The sequence below is a fragment of the Sarcophilus harrisii genome, chromosome 3 (assembly GCF_902635505.1).
Source record: "Sarcophilus harrisii chromosome 3, mSarHar1.11, whole genome shotgun sequence".
Taxonomy (NCBI): Eukaryota; Metazoa; Chordata; class Mammalia; order Dasyuromorphia; family Dasyuridae; genus Sarcophilus; species Sarcophilus harrisii.
In genome coordinates this window covers 554,393,554-554,416,519 of record NC_045428.1, presented here as the reverse complement: position 1 = coordinate 554,416,519, position 22,966 = coordinate 554,393,554, and the positions used below count along the sequence as shown (strand labels likewise).

General features: G+C 38.6%; 1 protein-coding gene across 1 annotated transcript in view; it reads right to left on the bottom strand.

The window, feature by feature from the left end:
- The window catches only part of DNAJC8 (DnaJ heat shock protein family (Hsp40) member C8), a 30,202-nt gene extending 11,694 nt beyond the window's left edge, over nucleotides 1-18,508 (bottom strand). Inside the window, exons 1-3 of the mRNA XM_023499895.2 lie at nucleotides 18,251-18,508; nucleotides 13,678-13,779; nucleotides 3,062-3,118 (exon numbers count right to left, since the gene is read on the bottom strand). Of these exons, the coding sequence (XP_023355663.1) occupies nucleotides 3,062-3,118; nucleotides 13,678-13,779; nucleotides 18,251-18,325 (234 nt within the window). The 5' untranslated portion in view covers nucleotides 18,326-18,508. The remainder of the gene's footprint in view (nucleotides 1-3,061; nucleotides 3,119-13,677; nucleotides 13,780-18,250) is intronic.
- Between the last annotated feature and the right edge of the window lie 4,458 nt (nucleotides 18,509-22,966).

Sequence of the window (22,966 nt, the reverse complement as noted above, 5' to 3'; positions counted from 1 at the left end):
TTCAATGAAATAGAGGATTTTGCAAGAACTCTTAATGAAGAGAAAATATGACTTTCAAATACAAGATTCAAGAGAAGGCTAAAAGAAGCTAACTAAAAGATGCAGATAACAGAAAATGTTACCCTGTCCTTTTTGATTCAGTGAGGCCAAAAGCCACTTTCAAGGCTCTTCTAGGAAGATATACCTATGTTTAAAGTATTCAATACTTTAAGATACACAGAGAGAACTTGATCTGACAATCATAAAACAAGTTACAGAAACTTGCTAAAGAGGCTTGCCACTGTTGATGAACAGCTGCATCCCAGAGTCCAAGGTCAATTCCTTAAGGACAGTGAGGTCCTCTAAATGCACCTGTCTGGAGACATACACCTTAAAACAGGGCAAGCTTAACCATTAACAGATATGGGCAGAATCATCCAACATTAGCAGACATGGATTGACTGTCATTTATATCACTGGAGAGAATACCTCTGACAACAAAATCACAATGAAAATATGGATGTTCCGATATCTAGTTGCACTTACTACCCATAGTTTGTCTATTTGTGTTGAGACATCTGAGGTCACTATTGGATGACTAGTTTTCCTTGGTCATTCTCCCTTGGTGTAGAGATCCCTTCTAATATATACAAGACATAAAAAGATCCTATCTGGGACTGAAGGAAGTATTGTCCAGGCTTGCAGGAAAGCCAGAATCCAACATTTTCAAATATATCTTGCTTTAGGGTGATGACAGAATGCAAAGAAACATCTTGTCACAAGTTCTATAGAATATATTTGTTCATTTTGGTCCCAGTTATAATTTGTTTATTTTAAAACACTGAAGTTGGCAGCTCAAGCTGAAATATTCTACAAGTGAGAAAAACATGATCTATAATATATGCTTCTTTCATTTGCTATTCCAAAGTAGTTTTTAATGAAAACTACTATTTCTCATTCTTTGTCACAATTATAACTTTAAAATACAGAAACACTCTTACTAGTTACATAGTCATATTTGTCCAAGGCCAAAAAGGTAGGAAGAGAATCATATCCATAACTATTCTGCTTGTTCAATGATTAGGTTACAGTGAGATATGGTAAAAATTAAGAAAAAAATAATACTCACTTGAAATTTACTTCACTAAAGTCAAAAGGTAGTAAGTTATTTTTATAACAACAGCTACCAAAAATTTATTGAGACATGGCTGACATTTCCCTCCTTTCAAGATTTTCATTTTCCTAGATTTTAGCTTGCATAGGATAATCAATAAGTTAATATTAATGGCACGTCCATTAATCTTTTTTTTGGAGGGAGAGCAATTGGGGTTAAGTGACTTGCCCAAGGTCACACATAAGAGTCTGAAGCTAGATTTGAACTCAGGTCCTCCAGACTCCAAAGACTGTTCTATCCACTGCATCACGCAATTGCCCTGTGGCCATTAAATTTAACCAGTACCTAAATAAAAACTGCAATGGTCCCCCTTCTTTCTTATCTTTTTAGTCTTTATGACCTAGGATTTCAATCATCTGACTCCCCCTTCCCATGTGCTAACATTTTTAGGGGTCTACATTTCAGATTAAGCTCCTTTTGTGCCAAATAAAAATAATTATCAGAGGAGAGGGGAAAAGTCCAAGTTTAATAAAGTGCTGGATTTGAAAACAAGGAGAAAGTGGACCAGGAAAACACACACACACACACACACACACACACACACACACACACACACACACAAAATGGGAAATAAACAAGTATGGAAGAAGTTGCCTTAATCATAAAATAAGTCAGCAATATATTAAAAAGAACAAAGATGCCTGAAACATGACATCTAAGAGCTGGGAAAAGTGCACTGATTAGGCCTTTCTGAAAGTACTAGATGCTCTTATAGAGAAGAAAAAATTAGAAAGGGTCCAGAAGAGAATGAAAGATGGATGTACAAGAAAAGGTTAGATGGAATCAAATTATTCAATCTAAACAAGACAATGATAAGATAATCTACCAACCAGGAGGTGAAGGATTTTGATAAAATGAATATTCATAACTATTGAGAGCCACTGTGCAGGAGAATGAGTAAAAGCAAGGATTATGTTTAAATGAAAGGAGGAACAAAGTTTTCCATAAGCTATCTAGTCCTTTCATTTAAATTGTAAATAATAAAAGAAAGAGGAAGGGATAAGAAAGGGAAAGAACTTGCCGGAGGGGATGGGGGGATCACATTTGATATAGGGAGGCAGGTTAAAAAAACCTTTTAATAACACATTGGAATTATTTTAAAATATCTCTCAGGACTACAAAAGGCTTTTCCCTTTCGAAAATGGCTTTCCTCAGAGAACTGCATTAAAGGGTAATGATGCCCCAAACTGAATTCATGTCCAAAGATACTCAGGAGTGTCTGGCACCAAGACCAACCCAAGAGAAGTGCCCTCTAATACAATGAAAGAGAGGCACCTTTGTTGCATCTTAGTCAGTAAAGGTCCTCTATACTGCTTTCCCATTGATCTACTGAGGAGAGAAGTTCAAGAAATGTTATGGTGACTTGGTTGTCCAATTATTCTGGAATATTAACACACCTGTATTTTTCAGGATTCCTCCATGTTACCTAAAATTGTCTTAGAACAGAGAGTCACTTCAGAGGCACAGAGGACAGTTTAAATACCTCTCTAATCCAGCTAAAAATTTTTAGATTTCAAATTCATCCTAAATTATTTCTGAAAGATGCATTTCACGTACGTACACACACACACACACACACACACACACACACTCTCTCTCTCTCTTTCTCTCTCTCTCTCTCTCTCTCTCTCTCTCTCTCTCTCTCTCTCTCTCTCTCTCTGTTCTTACTGTGAAAAAAAAAACTTGAGTCCTCTGTGGCTCTAATAATTTAAGTGTAACCCTTTCAGTTTATAGAAGGTTATGAACATCACTGTGTGCTTAAGGTGACTACCTTGGCTTTATAAAGGCTCATACAGCCCTGAAATGATGCCTACCCTAAGCCCATCAGCACAGAGAGGGCTGTGCCATGTGTCTGAGACTATCATACAGACCTCAGAGGCCACTGATAGCACAAAAATGAAGGCTTACCTGCCTGAACCGCTTCTTGATTTCTTCATCTGTCACTTCGGGGTCTATCTGGAGAACCTATAAGCACCAATAGTAATTAGGTTAAAGCAACAAAAAAGGATTTCCAAAAATAAAAATATACTATGTGTTTTTTTGAGCAAAATGATCAGTGGAGGCACTCCTCTAGGATAGTTACTCTTTCTCTTAAGTCATTTCTCCAATGGCTAAAACCAGGAAAAGGCACTCACCTTGTACTGCAAGAGTCACACTTCCAACCACCTCAATGTTACTTTCCCCACCCGTATCCTTCCTCCATCAATGCAGAAAAACCATACATGTTTAAGCAGCTGTGCAAATGGAGAAATATGTTCTTAGGCATCTTTTAAGACTCCAAATCTCACCCCTGCCTGCCAACAGTGACCAGGCCAAGAGCTGGGACTAGACTGCAAGGCTTCACTTCAGCAGTATATGGGAGCAGTGACAGCCAAACGTCTGACATGCACACTCCTCTGGTTACCCCCAAACCAAAGGCCCAGAGAGTACATATAAATCCTGACCTCATCAACTTCAGTGTCTCTCAAACCAATAATTTTGTGAGGAACAGAGAATGTCCACCAAGATGGACAATGATCAGCATCCCCAAAATGATGTTATTTTCTGAAAGAAGGAAGATTTCTGTTGTGCAGCCCAACCTTTTCAGCACAGCCCTGGTGGTGGACAACAAAGGATCAGAAGGAAGGGTGGTACTTGGGTGGACTCCATGTGGAAGATCACAAGGCTCCAGATGCAGAGTTAGATGGCACCTCAAAGATCAAGGCTTTAGCGATAAGAAAACAGGCCAAGAAAAGACAAAGGACTAGCTCAGGGCCAAACAGGTTATAAGGGACAGACTAGAGATTTGCACCCAGGTAATCAGACTCCAAATCTAATACTCTCTCCACTGCATCAGAATATTTTAGGTATGTGAAAGAGGATTGGTTATTTATGGAAGTAAAATAAGTCACATCAGCAATGAATCTGCAAGGGAAAAGATATAATGGTTATGGAATGAGGACAGGAAAGGAATAAAAAAATGAAGATTCCACAAAACTTCACCAGGTTCCAACAGAGACCTTCGGGAACAAATGGCTACCACTAACAAAGCACTGGCATATCCTCTACTCCTGCTCCTATTAAGTCTCCCCCCAAGAAGAGGGATTGCTGTAGGCCAGGGAACAGAGGAAGAGTAGAGAAACACATCATCACCACCACAGTCAACATCAACTAGACAGCTATGATAGGCCCACGTCCAAAACACAATTTGGGATGATAGACAAGAAACAAAGCACTTCGAAGCACAATGATCTCTGACAGAGGGAAGGAGTGGCAAATATGTTGATCCAAAAAGTATGGATGGGACAACTCATAGGTATCTCCTGAGACAAGAACTACTTGAAGAAGGAATAAAGGTTTCCAGGAACCTACTGGATCTAGACCTAGAAAAAGATGTGCCATATACATGCTTCTGTGTGTCTGAATGTGATCTGAGGAAAGATCAACTACAAGTGGGAAACCTCAGAGATCGTGATGATGCCAATGAAAAATCATCTAACATATAAAGACACGTTTGGAAGAGCTGAAAACTCAACAGTGGTCCCCAACACTGACAGCTAAGTTTACCTATCAGCTGAGACGTGTGATAGTGCTAAGGCAAAAGCTCATATCCATTATCTCATGCAATGTATTTCTCAGAAATTTTTCTAAACAGTTTTCCCTTGTTACAGGGGAAAGGTCAATTTGGGAATACGTGTGTCCAATTTTGAGACATGACTAGAATATAAAAACATCAATAAAACACTTAAAATTTTTTTAAACAAATTAATGGCAATAGTAATCATCTTCAGAAGTTATGGAGTACAGAGAAAAAAGACTGGGAAATGAGTATGGACCACAACATAACATTTCCACTCTTTCTGTTATTGTTTGTTTGCATTTTTTTTTCACCTTAGGTTATTTTTATCTTCTTTCTAAATCTGATCTTTCTTGGGCAACAAGATAACTGTATAAATATGTATACATATATTGCATTTAACACATACCTTAACATATTTAACATGTATGGGACTACCTGCCATCTAGGGGAGAGGGTGGAGGAAAGGAGGGGAAAAGTTGAAACAAGTTTTTGCAGGGGTCAATGTTGAAAAATTACCCATGCATATGTTTTATATATAAAAAGCTATAATAATAATAATAATAATAATAATAATAAAAGAAGTTATGGGTATAATGGAAAGGGTAGTGAATCTTGAAGACCTGGATTCATGTTTCAGCTTTAACACTAGTTGTGAGACTATGGGCAACACCTCTATATATTTCTGGGCTTCAGTTTTCTGATATGTAAAACAGAAACATTACTTTTATTATCTACTTACCACAACTATTGCAGACAAAGTATTTTGCAAACTACAAAGTGTTATATAAATGAATTATATGTAACATTTACCAGAACAAATTAGAGTCCATCCAGTCATAACAAAGGGACTCGTGAAAAAAAAAAAAAAAAAAAAGAATTATTTAATGATATGGAAATTCAAGGCTAAAGAGAAGGTATTTGGACATTCATGAAAGATGATCTAAGAAGAACAAGCAGTGGGTTTTCCCAAACAGGATCCTCAAGACCAGAATGGATAACTATTTGTTTTGCTGTGTTATATTAAAAAAAATTTTCAGTCTGCAAAAATCTATCTTCTCCCCCTCTCTCACTGGCCCATTGAAAAAGGAAAAAAACAAAACACTCCTATTACAAATATGTGCAAACAAATTTCCACTTTAGCCATATTTTTTAAAGTAGTTCCCCCCCAAAAAAAACCTAAATCTCTCTATTAGGAGATGGATAACACATTTCATCATTAGTCCTGTAGATTCATGATTGATCATTATACTAAAAAGAATTTCTAAGTCTTTCAAAGCTGTCTTTAAAATATTGCTGTCAAGGTACATAAACCATTCTGGTTCTACTCACTTCTTATTAAAGAAATTCTTAGAAATCTCCCCAAGTGGTTTCTCTGAAACCATCTCTTTCATCATTTCTTAAGATTCCAACAGTGTTCCATCACATTTATAAACAAGTCACTCCCCAAGTAATGGGAATCCCTCAGTTTCCAATGCTTTGTAAACCCCAAAAGAGCTTTACATATTTTTGTATGCCCTTAAGAGTTCATTTTGTTTAGAATTCTTCCTGCCCTTAATCTACACTCCTTATTGTTAGAATTCTTACAAGCTGTTAAGTCATTAAAGTTGATAGAAACAATGCTTATGGTTCACCCCTTTGGAGCTCATACCTTTAAGAGTTTACATAAGAGCTCATACATTAGAGTTCACAAATCTGAAGATTCACACCTCCCATAATCCCACTTTCTCAGAGGAGGAATCAACCTTTGAGTTCACACCTTCAAGAGATCATATATAAGAAGCTCTTATAGCTTCAGTCAGTCAGTCGGTCAGTTAAGGAGGTTGAGAAGCTAAAATGCAGTCAGGCAGAACCAAGATTCAGAGAGCTGGAGGCTGAAGCTAGCAGCAAGTGCTCTCGGAACCAAAGAAAGTTAACCGGGCTATTTTAGAAGAGACAATAAAAGATTTGAACTTTTATCAGCTGGCTGCGTTTGAGGTGATTATTACTTGGAACTGAAACTAAAGCTGCCTCCAGAAAACCTCCCCAAGAAACCTGCTCCCAGAGAACCATCATATTTTAGAGAAAAAGACCACACCTTATTCCCATCTCTCCCTCCTGTATGTCTGTTTAAAAAAATGTACTTTTGCACCCAAATATGTGTGTATTCTTCCCTCCTCTGACCAGATAGGATGAATGAGATATCAATGTCAACCATTCCCCTATATTTTCCTCCTTGTTTATACAGACATCTATTTGTGTACCACAAATAAGGGAGATAATTTTCTCTCTCCTCCTTCCTTTCCCTTTCCTCAACCCCCTTGCGTATTCCCCATCTTTCTATTCTTCTATTAAGATCATTAAAACATAATAGAATCAATTACAAGTCCTCTTTCTATGAGCCTTAATGATGATAGGATTCAAAGGGGACATGTCATCTCCCCATATTAAAATGTAAACAATTTAGCCTTGTTTTATTCTTTATGACTGTTTAGCTTTTTAATTTCAAAGTTCCTATAGACTCTGATTTTTTCATCAGAAATGTATGGAAATCCTCTCTTTCATGAAAGAGAATCTCCCTGTAGGATTATATTCAGTTTTGCTGGGTAAGTTATTCTTGGTTGTAAGCCTACAACTTTTGCCTTCTGGAACATCATATTTCATGTTCTTTGCTCCTTTCATAGTGGTATCTGCTAAATCATGTGTGATCCTGACTGTGGTTCCTCCGTACTTGAATTCTTTCTTTCTGAATGCTTGAAGTATTTTTTTTCTTTGACCTGAAAAAGCTCTGGATTTCACTATGATGTTCCTGGCAGTTTTCATTTTGGGCTTTCTTTCAGATGATTAGTGGGTCTTTTCTATGCTATTTTGCCCTTTGATTCTAAAAGATCTGGCCAGTTTTCTTTTATGATTCCTTGAAATATGATGTCTAGATTTTTTTCTTTTTTTTGGGGGGGGGGGTTGGGAAGGGGACCATGTGTTCAAGTAATCCAACGATTCTTAAATTTTCTCTCCTTGGTCTATTTTCCAGGTCAGTTGTTTTTGCTATGAAAGATCTTATATATTCTTCTATTTCTTCATACTTTTTAATTTTACTATTTCAGGTTTTATCATGGAATCATTAACTTCTATTTGCTCCATTCTAATTTTCAAGTAGTTTGTTGCTTGTGCAGCATTTGTACCTCCTGTACTAAGCTGTTAATTCCCTTTCCATTTTTTTCTTCTATAGATCTCATTTCTTTTTCACTTTTTTCCTCTAGAACTCTTATTTATGAAAACATTTTAACCTCTTTTTTAAACTCTTGTTTCATCTCTTCCTTGAATTTTAGATGAATTTGTGCCCCAGCTGTGTTTTTCTTCAAGATTTTGCTTGTAAATATTTTGGAGTCATTCTCTTCTTCTAGGTTCAAGTCTTAAGCATCCTCATCAGCATAAGTTTTTTTGTTTTTTTTTTTAATTGTAGGATCCTTTTTTTGTTTGCCCATTCTCCCAGACTACTTTTAACTTTGAAATCGATATTAAAGTTGACATTTCTGGAAGGGATGTCTAAATTAGTCTCTCGGTTACTTTCTTTGGGTAATATAAGTATTGTGTTATTCCAGAATTTCATGGATAGCTCAGACTGGGGTCATGAAAGTTTTCAATGCTCCCAAAATGATAGATCCAGGGCAAGTCTGATCACTTCCCCCCAATCTGAGTTTTGCAATTTCCTAACCTGGGTCTGGGTCTCAGGAACACGCCTGTGGGCTTACCTCATTTGAAGTTCCAGTAGACTGCTGCTGGATTCAGCCAATATCAGACTGCAGATCTGGAAAGCTCTGTTGGTTCAAAGTGATGGAACTGTAGGATTCCCTTTGGTCTGGGATTCCTGCCCTGGTTATTCCTCTGTAGACTTCAGACAGGGCTGGGGACTGGAACTTAGACCCAGTTCTACTCCTGGGGTCTGAGCCACACAACTGCTGACTGCTTCTGAACTTGCTCCTTGCTCATGGTACAGCCTAGGGCCCGAAACCCTGGAATGCCACCCTGGCAGGAAGGTCCTCTCCTCAATCCACCCTGGATCTGTGACCTGGAACTGGGAAGTGAACAGTAAAGCCACCAGTTGGCACCTGTTCCTGAACCCTACACCAGGAAAGGACCCTCTCTGCTTGAAATGGGATCTTGGTCTTCCCACAGCCTCTCCCTGTGACGGATGCTCTGAATGTCAATTTTGACTGAATTGTGTCCTGTTGCCAGAGATCTGTTATTCTGTCTCCCTAAATTGACTTGAGCTGGAAAAATGATTCACTCTGATTTCCCCCCCTACATTCTCCAATCAGGATTCAGTTTGATGTATTTTTTTTAAATGTGCCTGGGAAAGCTGGGGATGGTATGAATGAGCATGCTGTCCTTTATCCTGATATTTCACCATCTTGAGGCAGCTAGTGAAGCAATGGATAGAGTTGGGCCTGGAGTCAGGTACACTCATCTTCCTGAGTTCAAATCCAGCCTCAGACACTCACTATTTGTGTGATCCTGGGCAAGTCACTTAATCCCATTTGCCTCAGTTTCCTCATCTCTAAAATGAGCTGGAGAAGGAAATGGCAAACCACTCCAATATCTTTGCAGTCACGAAGAATCAGATACAACCGAAATGAGTGAATAACAGCAGCACCATCTTGGCTCTGCCTCTCCACTTTGCAAACTTTAAAGTCTGAATGGCTATTAGTTGGCAATAAAATACAAAGGTCCTAATGAGGTCTAAATTGGATTACATAATTTCTTAGGTCCCTTCCAATTCTAATTATGTGATTCTGTAAGATTCTACAACTTGGGAAAACTCATGCCTAAAATGAATAGGATGAAATCCAAGATATATAAACTTATGATAATTCAATTTCAATTCACGTCAATGAACATTTATGGAGCATCTATGATCCCAACCAGGAAAAAGTCAATCATTAAAAACAGATTGTTGGCAGCAAAATGGCAAAGATGGTTAAAAGAAAAAAAAAGGAAGTTAATTTTGAAGCCCTTGTGGAAAGCTAAGTACACAAATGCACTTTTGGGAACTATGAAGTGGCAAATCTGTTCTGGAAAGTAAATAAAGTAATATAAATATAAATAAAGTAAAATGCTCATATCTTTTGACACAAATTATACTACTAGCAATGGAAGTTTTTGATTTAAAAAAAAAAAAAAAGGAAAAACTCCATATATACCATATATAGTGGAACTTTTTGTGATAGCAAAGAATCAGAAACGATTGATTGAAGAATGGGTAAAGAAACTATGGTACAAGAATGTAATGGAATATTACTCTCCTGTAGAAAAAGACAAATGTGATACACAGAAGTGGCAAAAAAACTATATGAACTGATGAAAAGTAAAGTAACCAGAGCTAGGAAAACAATATACACAATGACTACCACAACATAAATGGAAAAAACCAACCATATAACAATCAAAATTGAATATTGCAAAATTATAAAGAACAAGCTTGGTCCTCAAAGAAGACAATTTCCCCAACCCCTTCCCTCCCTTGCAAAGGGGGAAATACATGGAAAATGTCAGGTATTTTTCATTGTGCTGAGTGGCTTAACTACACTTTTTTTCCTCTTGTTCCTCTTTCTTTTTTTCTTTTAAAAAATTTCTGTTATAAGAGATAGCTGTCCAGGAGGGTGAGGAATAAAGAAAAAAATTCAGATGACATAAAAACATTTTTTAAATTACAAGACTACAAGATTAAATCACTGACTATAATAAAGTAAGAGGAACCAAACTTTAACTCAAAAAACATAATAAATATACCTCATTCCTTCTGGTAGGGAAGTAAGGTAGAAAGGAGAGAGAGAATATACATGTGGAGTATTGTATACATTATCAATTTTGCTTCACTGTTTTGAACTATCAGACAGGAGGGTATAACTGAAAATGACTTGTATAAAAACAAAAGGCATCAAAACTTTTTTTTTAAATTTATATCAGAAGAGCTATGTTTAGAAAACATTCCACAATGGAAGACCAGTGAAAAATAAAGTGCTGTGCTGGACTGGAAATCAGAGGGCTCAGTGTCAGAGATATAAAGAGAAATTGTTTCTAATCTTGATGAATCCCTTTCCTACTTATAGCCTCAGGTCCTTCATCTGTCATAAATCATACCTTCCCCTCAACTCCCCACCCAGAGATTTTAGCTCCATAATTCTATGAAGTACAGAATAATAATAATAAAGAGAATACAGCTTCATAAGATGTCTTAAATGTTTTGTATTGTCTGAAGTAAGGGGATATTCTCATGTCAAATCTGAGTCCCTCTAATGTGCCATACACCCAGTAAGTCCTGTATGAAGATCAAAGGAATCTTGTGTTTTTCATACAAAGAGAAAATCATTGCCCAACCATATCCAGAATGTATGTTCTAAGTTTTCCCAAGACCAGTAAGTAATGAGCCTCTATAGATCAGTGACAGCAGCAAAATTTAAAGACACAACTATGGATAAGTACAAACCAGACAAATTCTCTGGACCAATCTCTAGCTGCATTTTAAGGTCTTTTGATCCAGGTTACAAACTGTAGTTAATAAAGTCTGTAGCTTTTTATTGGGATCTCTGATTGTGATTGGAGATTACAATAAAGGCAATTGGTCTTGACCTCATAAGCCTCTAACAATCTGCTAGAAATGTAGGAACTATCTTATATCTCTCTCTCCTGCCAACTCCTAGAAAAAGTTACCTATTTTTGTTGTTATATTAACTATCACTTTTATTATAATCATAACTTAGGAGTTGGAAGGATTTTCAGCTCCCATGTAGAATCAGCCATACCTAAAAGAGAATCCCACTTATAACATGCCCAAGTTGTTGTCCAGTCTTTGCTTAGAGAGGTCTAATAAAGGGGAACTCACTACTTCCAACTCTGAGAATTTTACCTCCTATCTATCCTGGTTCTGCCTCTTGGCAAGCTTCCATCTGCTGGTTTTCTCAGACTGTCCTTGAGGGCCAATCAGAACAAGCCCTATAATTCTCCAACCTAACAGACCTTCAAATATTTAAAGATAGCTATCATGTCTCTTCCCCCTACACAAAGTTTAGTCTTCTGTAAATTAAACTCTAGTTCCTCCAACTGAACTTACTATGGCATGATCTCAAGACAGGAGACACTACTACCACCAGGTTAGGTGTTGTCCAACTGATCACCATCTCTAAATGTGGCACCCAGAATAGTAAGCAGTATTCCAGACATAAATAAATGACAGCAAGGATATCACTTTTCCCACTCAAGACCGTATCCAAATGCTCAACAAATCAAATACTTTGCTAATATGAGTATTCCTTCCCATAATGCCATAGTGACTCAGCCATGCCTGTGACTCTCAGACTCTCTTTAGATTCTCATCTTGCTATACAGATAATTACACTATACTGTATCTCTAGGGCTAGGCATATTACTAACTTTATCACAATTGACCTGACTGCTACCTAGTAGGCCTCTGGCAATAAAAAGTCACTTTAATTCTCTATCAAGATCCTCATCTACAAAATATAAATAATCATACCTAAACTGTAAGGAAACAGCTTTTTTTATAAACATTGATTTGCTGCCTAGATATTATTGTAAAGGATTAAAATGTATGCTTCAACTATGAATTTAACTAAATTTTCTTTCCTTTATTCCAGATGAAAACAAAGAGAAAAGAAAAATTTTTAACATCAAAAAAAAAAAAAAAAAAAATTAGACTGAATGATTGCCCTGACTTAAATCATTTTATTTCAGGCATCTTAAGATCTCACTTCCCTGCAATCCAGCTTCCCTCCCTACCACTGGAAAGAATTCTCACCAAAATCACTAATAACACTACATCAAGTAGTTTCATTTCTGTCCCCATCCTCCAAAGCATAAGACACAATGAATTTCCAATTTCCACTCCATCCCCCTACCTCTTCTTGGTACCTTTCTTATTATCTGGCTTCAATAATATTGTTCCCTGATGATTCTCAAACTATTTCTCTTTACCATTCCTGAATCTTTACCTTCCTTCTAAACCTTCAACATAAATATTTCCCAAGGTTCTCCTCCAGGTCTTTTCTTCCTTCTATAATCTTTCCCTATATATAAATATCAGCTGCAATCTTTAAATTTAAATTTCTATAATTTTTTAAATATTTCTTTAAATTTGAAGTTAAAATTAAATTTCTTTAAATATACACCATAATTCTTTAAATTAAATATATAACTGACAATATCCCTTGAAGATCCCCCATCATCTCCTGCCATGATTTCAATTATCTCCATGTAGGTAACTTCAGGAAAAAACATTAATCACTACTACTAATACCATTTATTCCAATAAAAACATAACATGAGAACCATAGAAGTAGCTCTCCAAAAACATTTTTTAAAATTAACTAGTTTATAAAATGACATTAAATTCATTTTGAATAAACAGAACAATGAGGCCACTGGGAAGCATCCCAATTGCAAGGTGACTAGTTATCCCTTCCATAATAAAGGAATTAAAGGTATGACACCCCTGTGATCTGGAAAATCTTTACAAAAATTTTTGATTTCCTCCCTTTAAATATGTTGATACATGCATATATTTCTGAGTTTCTAAACTTTTTCCTGTGTTATTTGCTATGGCTTCTGCAAAACTTCCCCCAAATTCCCATTTAATTTCTTATGTCAATCAATGATATATTGAAACTGTGATGGGAAAAGTGGCAACGTGGAAGGGATAACTAAATAAAGTTCTGTTTGATGAAAAATAGTGGTAAATACCAAGAAAAAGAAACCTGGGATTTCAGCGCATGGCCTTCAACCAAACCATCTAAGTTCAATGGCAAGCTTCTCCTCCCCAATACTACTTTGTTCCCAAAGCAAGTCCAAATAGGTTTTCAAAATTCCACTTAGAAAATAAATCATCTGCATGTTCTTCTATGAAAGTGACTGATATGAAGAGATGGTGAAAAAATAGGCCAGGACTACCCTAACTATTAAAAAACAAACTTACCTCAAATGGATTCAAGTTAAAATAAGATGATCCAGGCCGGGTAAGTCTTTCAATCTGATTTTTTGACGTTAAAACAGAATCTCTTTTTTCTATTTGTTTCACCTGGAAAAAAAGAAATTTCATGAGTTAAATTCAAGGGATGAAACATATTTTAATCCCTTACTATATTAATATACATATTATAAATCAACATTTATAAAAAGTCTTTTCCACACAACATATAAGTTTAATATGATAATCTGTACTTTACAGAGGAGGGTCTTGAAAGCCAAAGAAGTAAACAAGGTCACACAGATAGGAAAGAAAAGCACTGGGATTTGAGCCCAGATCTTTTCCATCTCTGTATACCATTTCTCTTCAACTGTTCCTTTGGAATTCATGGAGTGATTTCTCCATAGCTACAGGACTAAGTACTAGAGTCAGATAAACTAGAATAAAGTCAGTGATGCACCCAGTGTATTCCTGAAGAGACAGTGTGGTATAATATAATATATTCTGAAGACACAGCAATACCACTACTAAGAAGGAAAGTATCCTCTATACAAAAATAATTATTAGCTGCTCCTCTTCTTGAAGCAAAGAAATGAAAAAAGGGGGGAGAGAGGCAATCATCAACTGAGAAATTACCAAATTATACACAAATGTAATGGAATATTACTTAGAAATAAAAAAAAAAAACATAAGACTTTCAGAGAAACCTAGTAAAGACATGCAAAATAATGAATACAAAAATGAGTAAAATCAGCAAAACAATTTATATAGTAACTACACTGTAAAGAAAACAACTTTGAAAGATTTAGGATTTGAAAGGATGCACTCTACCGCAGATGAAACAACTCCTGAGAGGTGATGAACATACAATTTTTGAACATGGTAAACATGGATTTTTATTTTGCTTAACTATGCTTATTTGTTACAAAATTTGTGATTTTCTTTTTTCCCCCACTGGACAGAAGATTAGTGTGGGAAGAAAGGGAAACTACCAATGGTGATACCAAAAAGTAAAAAAGGATGGGAGAAAAACAGTTCATTGAAGCATTTAAAATGCACAGAAGAGAAACAAACTTAAAAGGAAAAAAACAGGACAACTTTGAAATGAATATGATGCATTTATCATTGTTATTTAAGAAGTACATAAATTCTTGGTTTTATAAGCAATTCTCTTTCTTTTTTATTGTAGAACAGACATGTTAGTTTTTTCGAGTTTAAATTCAGAATTTTAAAGAGGAAAAAAAAGACAAAAAAAGAGGGACAGAGGTAGACAGTACACAAGACTTTAATTAAGAAAGTTATGTTCAAAGACTCAATGATATTTATTCATTGTGTGACAATTCTGTACATCACTTATCATCTTGGGGGAACCTTCATTTATAAATGGAGATAATATTTGCAATTCTTACCTTACCAAGTTGTTGTGAAGATTAAATGACATAAATGTATGCAGTAACAGATAAATGTCAGCTTTGATAATTACTGTTATTATCCCTAACTTAAAGGCAAGTATTAATGCCAAATCCTTCAATGAAACAACCCTCCTATGAAACATAGTTTCGGGGACAAAACTCTATAGCCCAGCTAGAGAACTATTCTAAACCAAATGCAATTTATCATCTCTACCTCTTGAAAAACCTAGCTCTTAGGAACATGAAATCCTAATCAACATGATCTATCCTATCCAGTTTATAAAATTTTGGGGTGCTATTTTTTGAATCAAGTCCCACTGAGGAGGTAGGAAAAAAAAAAAAAAAAAAAAAAAAAAACTGGTACCAGAGCAATAATACCCTTTCAGGTAAAAAGAACACTTGAAAAAGCAAAGGAAAAGTATGTTCAGTATCCCTAGAATAATTTTACTCCTTAAGTCAAAGTCACTCTTAAAGGAATAGAATTTAGAGCTGAAATCAATTTCAAAGATCACTTATTCAAACCCCTCTAATTTTTGAAAGTGAGGAAGTAGAGGCTGGTTAAATAACTTGAATTGCAAAAGTAATGATGTTAAGATTTGACCTCTGTTCATCTCACTCCAAGACTAGCTAGCACTCTTTACCCTCTCCTATTTCCCATTCAAGATCAGACTAAGTCACTTCACAGAATTTTGATATAAAAGGTAGAGAGCATATAGACCACGAATTCATAAGGTTTTTCTAACAAAGTTTTTTAAAATTAATGAAGGAAATGGTAATTTTGGTGAGAGGTTAATAAAAACACAGATGTAGTTATATTCCCCATGCAAGTTTAAAAAACCCTTGAAATTTATCCACTATTAAGAACTCCAGATCTAGTCTAATTCCCTCATTTTTTGAGAAAGAAATCTGACCCAAAGAAGTGAACAAGGTCACACAGAGAGGAAAGAAAAGCACTGGGATTTGAGCCCAGATCTTTTCCATCTCTGTATACCATTTCTCTTCAACTGTTCCTTTGGAATTCAATGCTACCACACCAATGCCAATTTCCAGAAAAATAATTTCTCCCAAGGAGTTTTACACTCTGTGGCCTCCAAACCTCTACCTTTTCTTCTGTCCTACTGCAGGAATGTTCCTGCTACTCTCCTTTTCCCCCTTCTTCCTTACCAAAAAAATTTCCTTATACCAGAAGCAAGTGTCTATATACCAAAGAAGCAAGACGTTATGATATCAGAACTGGAAAGGCAAAGAGGACAATATTATAACATAGCCAACCTTACAGAAATGTTGACAATATTCATTTGAAAGCTGAAATACACAAATTTTGAGAATAAACATTGAGAATTCTGTTCTCTGAAACAGGGAACTGCATTTCTAAAAGAATCTTTAAACTTTGTAGGCTATTAGTAATAAAAAAAATCTTATTCAATTCTGAAAAGTGAGACGCTAACTAAGAGACCATGAACTTTTCTACTTTTAGGGCAGTGAAAAATTCAAAAAATTTAAAATTTGTTATTAACTTCCCTCCATTGTGAAGTGAGAAGATTGGGCCAAACAGTATCTTCCAGATCTAAAATTATGATACTGTATTTGTGGGGCTGGCACGACTCTCCTCCATGGAAAACAACTACAAAAAGAGCAGTAACATAATCTCTGCTATGTATCAGAAGGCAAAAGATCACCAAAAAAGATCCCAACAATCTCTGCAAACTTGATATAGTGCTGAGGCTGTTAATATTTTTTAAAGTCTGGACCCTCTGGGCAAACTGGTGGAGCCTGTGATCTTCCCCTCTCAAAATAAAGTCAATGCATAAAATGCAGTAGGAAATCTGGACTTATAGTCAAGAAGAAGTGAGTTTGAATCCCACCCTGCACATTTATAATTAGTTCAACCCTGGGCAAGTCACTTTATTTCTTAAGTTGCCTCATCTAATATTCTGATGGGAGTGGATTTCTTCAACAAAGACAAGATCTAACTTTGTTTCAATTAATCAAGGATGGACAGAAGCAGCTACACCCAGAGAAAGAACACTGGGAAATGAATGTAAACTGTTTGCCTTTTTGTTTTCCTTCCCGGGTTATTTATACCTTCTGAATCCAGTTCTCCCTGAGCAACAAGAGAACTGGTTCTGCACACATATATTGTATCCAAGATCTGCTGTAACCTATTTAACATGTATAGGACTGCTTGCCATCTTTGGGGAGAGGGCGGAGGGAGGGAGGGGAAAAATTGGAACAGAAGTGAGTGCAAGGGATAATGTAAAAAATTACCCCGGCATGGGTTCTGTCAATAAAAAAGTTATTAAAAAAAAAAAAAAGTTTCCTCATCTAGAAAATTCAAAGCACCTGAGGATCCAATGAGACGAACCAATAAGAAGCCTTACCACAAGCCAGGCACATTGCTAAAGGGGGAAAATAGACAAGACGGAGACAGTCCTTGCCTTCAAGAAACCGGCATTTTCCTAAAGGACGGGCCTTCAGATTTCACTGACAAAAGCTCTTCAGGAATGTCTGCTGTTGTTACTCCCTCTGTCAAAACAAGGGGAATTCGAATGCTAGACAGGACCTGTGGAAAACCCCGGGGCCTCCACCTGCGGCACTGCTCTTGGCCTCTGCTCTCAGAGGGAAGAGCTCCGAGATCCCGAGCAGGGCGAGGGACTCCTAAGGTAGAAGCTGCTCCCGGAAGCAACACAAGAGGGGAGCGAGGGGGAGGGGGGGACAGGGAGAAGGAAAGGGAAGCAGCACGAAAAGAAGGGCAACAGGAGGGCGAGAGAAGCGGGAGACGAGGGGAAGGAGAGAGTCAACAGGAGGCGGGAAAGCACACCGGGAGAAAGGGGTGGGGGGGCGCAGAAACCAAAGGCACAAAAGTAGGCGGAGAGCATGAAGGGGACGACAAGAGCGGGAGGGAAGCCCGGGAAGGGGATGGAAGCGGAAAGGGGGTACCCACGAGGGAGGGGCAAGCCAGGAAGAGAGCCTTGGGGGAGGGGGAAGCCGGGGAGGGCGGGCCCAAGGCCCGGGAAGGAGGCGGCGACACCAGGCCCGGCACAGCCAGCGCACCCTCACCGGGCCTCGGACCCTCGCTGGAAAGCCGGGGCCGCCACGGCCGCCACGGCCGCCACGGGCCTAGCTCCGGGCGCAGTCGTCGCCGCTTCCGGGGCCGCTTTCTAACTCACCTCGCTGTAGAAGGTCATAAACGCCTCTTCGGTGCTACCGCCGCCGGAAGCCCCACTTTCCCCCGAAGCCGCCATTTTCCCCAACCTAGCCACCACGTGACCCCCGAAGCCGCAGACGTCGACACACGTGACAGCGGCTTGGCGTCGATTGAGGCTCCGCCCCCCGGCGTTCCGCGGCGTCCTCTTAAAGGGCCAGTACACCCTGCGAGTATTTCTATTTCTCAAAACACAAGCAGGGCTCCAGCGGGGGCTGATAAGACGGAACCGAATCTCCCTGCAGAGCTCTCGCTGGACGAGGCTGGCCAGGAGTTGAATGGACCTGACAGTAACAAAAACATCACAGTCCGTCCTTTATTTGTATCCTTAGCGGTGGCCGCGTGCACACCCCCTCCCCCCATATACGTCTGTCTCTGTCCCCGTGTACGCAGCGCCGCGACCCGATGAGTGACAGCGTCACTCATCCAGGGGCGTGTCATCTCGCTGGCCCGTTAGCCTCCGGGCGCCTGAGGTCCAATTGCGGCTGGGGGGGGGGGGGGGGGGGGGGCGGGGAATCGTAGTGCCTCCCTCCCGGGGCTGTGAGGTAGCATTTGCAAAGTTCCCAGGTTGTGAGAATCTAATGCAATAATTGTAGAGCTGTGCAAAGCTGCGGAAATGCCAGCTGTGGGGTCTGACTACCGCAATCATTAGTAAGTTATGGGGAGGAACGACTGAGAACGTGAGAGTGCTTTGCGAATCTTAAAGTGTTCCAGAAATGCTGGCTGTCGTTGTCTCCAAGAGAGGAAGTGATACTATGATGAAGTCTGGAAGGCCCGGGGAGGAATGCCAGCGTCAGACTTTTAGTAACTAAGTAACCCTGGATAAGTCAGCTAACCCGTCCTGTCCTGAACTTAACCCACCTGTCGTAGGAAAAATACCTGTAATGAGTATGCATAATACATATTAATAACTAATAATAAATATTAATAATTAATGAGTGAATAATAATTAATATTAATAATTATTGATTAATATTAATAATTAATATTAACAATTAAAATAATAATTAAAAAGCAGCTAGGTAGCATAACGAATATAGTAGCCAGGCCGAAGTCAGGAGACACATCAGCTCTAGCCTCTGTGGGGACAAATCATTTAGTTCTGCCTCAATTTCCTCATCTGTAAAACGAGCTGGAAAAGAAGATTGCAGATCACTCCAGTAGCTTTGCCAAGAAAACCCCAAGCGGAGTCACAGAGTGAAACACAGCTCAGCAACACTTACCTCATAAAGTGATTGCGAAACTCAAATGAGATATAAAGGTTGGCAACATTTTAATTGCCGTATAAAAGTCAGACTTTATTATCACTGTCTGACTCACATTTAAGTGCCATGTTCAAGGCCCGAGGCTAGGTTTGGGGTAGCAAAAGGAACGTGAATGTTTCTGAAGCCTTGTCGCATCCTCTCAGTTTTTCCATTGATCTCATTTAACATTTTAAAAAATATATTATTGTGTGCCATCCGTCTCCAAGGAAAGAATTAACAGCCTGAGTGCAGGTTGGGAGCATACTTTTTCTTTCTTTTTTCTTTTTTTTTTTTCTTTCACAGCAGGAATTACACTCAGATGGAAATGTGTGTTGCAGGGATCTTTAATCTAGGTCACATTGCTTGCCTTCTCAGTAAGGGAGGGAGAAGAGAGAGGGACTGGGGGGCGGAGCTAAGATGGCGGAGAGTGGAGGAGAGCCGATGGCACTTTGCTGAGCTCTTCCCAGCTCCCCTCAAAATCAGCCCTGCATCAAGCTTCTGAACGGATTTTGGAGCGACAGAACCCACAAATATTCGGAGTGTGACAAACCTCCCGCGGAAGATATCCTGGAAGGACTTCAGGAAAGGTCTGTCTCGATCGGGCAAGGGGGGGTGCTGCAGGCCAGCCCAGCTGTGGCGCAGAGAGGCCCAGGGCAGTAGGCCTAGCCTGCGGGGAATCTAGTGGGAGGCTCCTAGCCAAAATACCGCAGCGTTCGCTAGTCTGCCCTCCTTCAAAAGCAAGTGGGTTTGCAGACTAGCACTGAGACCTGCTCAACTGCTGCAGAAAAGCAAATAGGGAGCCCCCTAACCGAGCCGCAGTATATCGGGCAGGACTTGGTCACGCCCACTCAGTTTGGAGAAGAAGCCTGCAGCAGCAGCCCAGGGAGGAAGCTCGGGATAATCTCTGTGCCTTAGGAGCAGACCTCAACCTTTAAGAATGAGCAAAAAAGCTATAAGTGCTCCAGCCCCAGAGAGCTGTAATGGGGCCGGGGAACAGCCCACCTCAAGCCCCGAAGACTCTAAAGGCAAAACGCCTCCAGATGATGCCTCAAAGGGTAATATGAGTTGGTCTCCATCTCAAAAGGCTTTCTTGGAAGAATTCAAAAAGGACCTTAAAAGAGAGTTAGAAAAAAAATGGGGAAAGGAAATGAGAGCTTTGAAAAAGAAGACACAGAAATTGTCCGAAGAAAGCAACATCTTAAGAAATACATTTGGTGAGATGGAGAAAAAATATATTGAAGAAAACTACTTCTTTAAAAATAAAATTGATGAAATGGAAAAAGAAAACAACTCCCTGAAGAATAAAATTGATGAAATGGAAAAAGAGAACAACGCCTTGAAAAATAAAATTGGTGAAATGAAAAAAGAGAACAACGCCTTAAAAAATAGAATTGATGAAATGAAAAAAGAGAACAGCGCCTTAAGAAATAGAATTGCTGAAATGAAAAAGGAGAACAGCTCCGCAAAAAATGGAATTGGTGAAATGGAAAAAAAATCCAGTGAAGAAAACAGCCCCAGTTCAATTGATCAAATGCAAAAGGAGGAAAAAAAGCCAACTGAAAAAAATAATTAACTCAAAATTAGAATTGGAAAAATGGAAGTGAAGGCCTCAAAGAGACATCAAGAATTTGGAGCCCAAAATTTGAAGAAAAAAAAAGTTACCTATAATTGAGGAAAAAATAAATAATATTAAATTTAAATGAAAAATACTACTGTGAGAAAGTATTATTTTATATAGTCATAAGAAATATTACTCTCATGTAATATTCATCTTACTATATCTTATTTTATATCTTACTATATTTATTCATTTGGTCTTCCTGCCTCAGGTATCTCCCCACTACATTCCATCTTCTATTTATCTGTCAGTGATCAGTAACAGGTCTGACCATTTCATCCCCAGTCCATTTCCACACATTCAGTTAAGTCCAATAGTTCCCTAGTATGTCCAGGATCAAATATAAAATCCTCTATTTGGCTTTTAAAGTCCTTTGTAACCTGTTCCCTTCCTGCTTTTCCAGTCTTCTTACACCTTCCTCCCTTCCAAATACTCTGTGATAGCCTCTGTGCTGGTCAAACCACTCCATCCCTCTGCCCCAGGGATTTTCCTGCTATCCCCATGCTTGCAGTGTTCTCCCTTATATCTATATCCTGGTTTTCTTCAAATTCCAGCTTCAAATCTCACATTTTGCAAAATCTCCCCTTAAAGCTAATGCTTTCCCTCTGAGATTAGCTCCAGTCTATTCTGTCTACACTTGGTTTATAAATGTACCTATGCATGCTGTCTCCTCTATTAAATTGGGAGCTTCTAGGGAGCAGAAATTGTCTTTTACCTTTATTCTCAGCACTTAGTGGGGATAAAGTGCATGGAACACAGTAGGAGCTTGATAAATGATAATGTCTTGTTGACTATTATACTGTAAATTCCACAAGGGACTCTTATTTATCTAAACTTTGCATCTCTACTTCCCAGGTTCTGGGCTCTATATACAGTAAGAATTTGGTTTGATAATTATTGTTATTGAAACTGAAGTGTTGCACTTAACCAAACCTAATATAGTAGTTGAAAAACGGTGTGGGAGACCAGAAGATCTGGGCTGAGTGAGCCCCATCTCTGGCACTGGCTTGACCGATGAGGTCTAGATTTGGGGTACCTAAATGAAATTAGGGTTTAGTTGAGGTCTAGTGGCAGGTTTGGGGTACAGGGAATCAAACAGAGCTGCAACCCCCTTGGATTCGGCGCAAGGATACAGAGGTAAATGAGATCTAGGAGTGGCACAAGTCCCCAATAAAGGCATTTATCGGTCCAAAAGCTAGATTGATAAAAGAGGTTTATTATTGGGTTTGGCAGCAAGGTTAAAGCATTGTTAAGGAAATAGGCAAAGGAAGAGATAAGGAGGGCACCGGACAGAGGGTCCAATGGACAGAGAGTCCAATGGACAGAGAGTCCTGACATGGCTAGCATGTTTGGAATCTCTGCAAAAAGGGGGTCCCAGTGTGGCCCTTTTATAATGGGAGATTTAGCTGGAGGGGCCTTTGAGTGTAGCCTAAAAATTGGCTCAGATCTAGATGGGGGCTGGGACAGGTCAGGATCTTCTATTGCAATACAAAGGGACCAGGATTTGTGAGTTAAAGGGTAATTACATTAATTTGGGGGGGAAGGGGGGAATCAGATAGGAATCTTTCCCGCATCAATTCTAGACAAATCATTTGCCCTGTCAGTGCCACTACCTCCACATCTACCTGCAACTCTAGAAGACTGAAAAAGGAGAATGGCTACAAATTTGTGTGATGTAGCTTCTTCACAAAAAGTTTGCTGCGTGGACAAAGTTACAGGTTTGGAACCAAAAAAATAATCCCTAAAGTGCACAAGATGGTCCCATAGGAGGCATTGAGAATAAAAAGATAAAATATATTCTGTAAAAATAATGTATAAA